This window comes from Buceros rhinoceros, unplaced genomic scaffold (genome assembly GCF_000710305.1).
Source record: "Buceros rhinoceros silvestris isolate BGI_N320 unplaced genomic scaffold, ASM71030v1 scaffold31388, whole genome shotgun sequence".
NCBI lineage: Eukaryota > Metazoa > Chordata > Aves > Bucerotiformes > Bucerotidae > Buceros > Buceros rhinoceros.
The window spans coordinates 34,149-35,605 of record NW_010426797.1 but is presented as its reverse complement, the minus strand read 5'-3'; the positions used below and the strand labels follow the sequence as shown (position 1 = coordinate 35,605).

General features: G+C 56.9%; 1 protein-coding gene across 1 annotated transcript in view; it reads left to right on the top strand.

Annotated features, from left to right (window-relative positions):
- The window catches only part of WDR81 (WD repeat domain 81), a gene marked incomplete at its 5' end in the record, with an annotated part of 10,466 nt that overhangs the window by 1,438 nt on the left and 7,571 nt on the right, over positions 1 to 1,457 (top strand). The window contains one exon of the mRNA XM_010141654.1: positions 1 to 1,455. This exon is cut by the window's left edge and continues 19 nt beyond it. Coding sequence (XP_010139956.1) covers positions 1 to 1,455 — 1,455 coding nt within the window. The remainder of the gene's footprint in view (positions 1,456 to 1,457) is intronic.

Below are 1,457 nucleotides of genomic sequence, written 5' to 3'. Positions count from 1 at the left end.
TCCATCCACCCGGACATGCCTGACCTGGACGTGCCGTCTTGGTGTAGCTCCTACGAGGAGTTCATCGAAGTCCACCGCATGCTGCTTGAGAGCCGGGAAGTCTCTCAGGACCTCCACCACTGGATTGATCTCACTTTTGGGTACAAGCTGCTGGGGAAGGATGCTGTCAAGGAGAAGAACGTCTGCCTTCATCTAGTAGACAACCACACGCATCTGACGACTTATGGAGTGGTGCAGCTCTTCGACCAGCCACATCCCAGGCGCATGGTGGGACCTGCCTACTCTCCCGCTGAAGCTCCAGCCATCGCCCGGCCTCTACTCCAGAACATCCAGGGGACTGTGTTTTTGGAGGACATCCACGGCCAGGTGATGGATGCAGTTAATGGGCTGGTCCTGGAGGCTACGCCCACTGAAACCACCTGGTCTGGGGAGAAACCCGTTGCCGGTGAGGATGATTTAGAGCAAGGCACGGAAGCCCTGGATTCGATTTCTGTGACGAGCAGAGCTGCTGATCAGCCCTGTGCCACTGTGCCTTCAGCACAGCCCTCCACCCTCCCTGCTTATGCCACCGACGGGAAAACCTCAGCTGTCCGACCCCTCCGTCGCAGCAAGGCAGGCGCTGCGGATCAGCTTGACATGAAAATCATGCTTCCCGAAGGCTTCAATCCGCTCCAGGCCCTGGAAGAACTGGAGAAACTGGACAATTTCTTGGTTAAAGGCTTAAGTAGCGAGATGGAGCTAACAGAGCAGCTGTGGGAAGAGCCGCCCCTGGGTCTCTCGGACCTCTTCCAGAGGGACATGCAAGCTTTGGGCGTTCTGGTGGCTGAGATTATATTTGCACCGAGGATCCGTCCTTCGAAGCCTGACGCGTCCCTGTTGGAGCGGTTCCTGCTGGTACGTCATCTGTGTCGCTACCATCCCAAGGAGATCCCGGCCCCGCTGCAGCACGTGCTGCAGGTCCTGCTGCAGCTGAGCGTGCCGGTGGAGAAGCTGCTGAAGCCCAGGCTGGGCAAGTGCGCGGTGCAGTTGTTTGAATATGAGCCCATCTCCCAGGGCCTCCCGCCACCCTGTCCCACGCAGCTCCTCAGTCCCTTCAGCTCTATTGTCCCCTTCCCCACCTACTTCCCAGCCCTCCACAAGTTCATTTTCACCTATCAGGCAGAGAAGATAGAGGATGAAGGTCAAGGCCGGGAACTTGTGTTCCAGCTGTGGCAGCAGCTGGAGGGGATCCTTTCTGACATCACTCCTGAAGGCTTGGAGATTCTTCTGCCCTTCATATTGTCGCTGATGTCGGAGGAGAACACGGCTGTCTACGCGGCATGGTACCTCTTTGAACCTATTGCTAAATCCCTGGGTCCAAAGAACGCAAATAAATATTTGCTGAAGCCCTTGATCGGGGCATATGAGACCCCCTGCTACCGCCACGGCAGGTTCTACCTCTACACCGACTGCTTTGT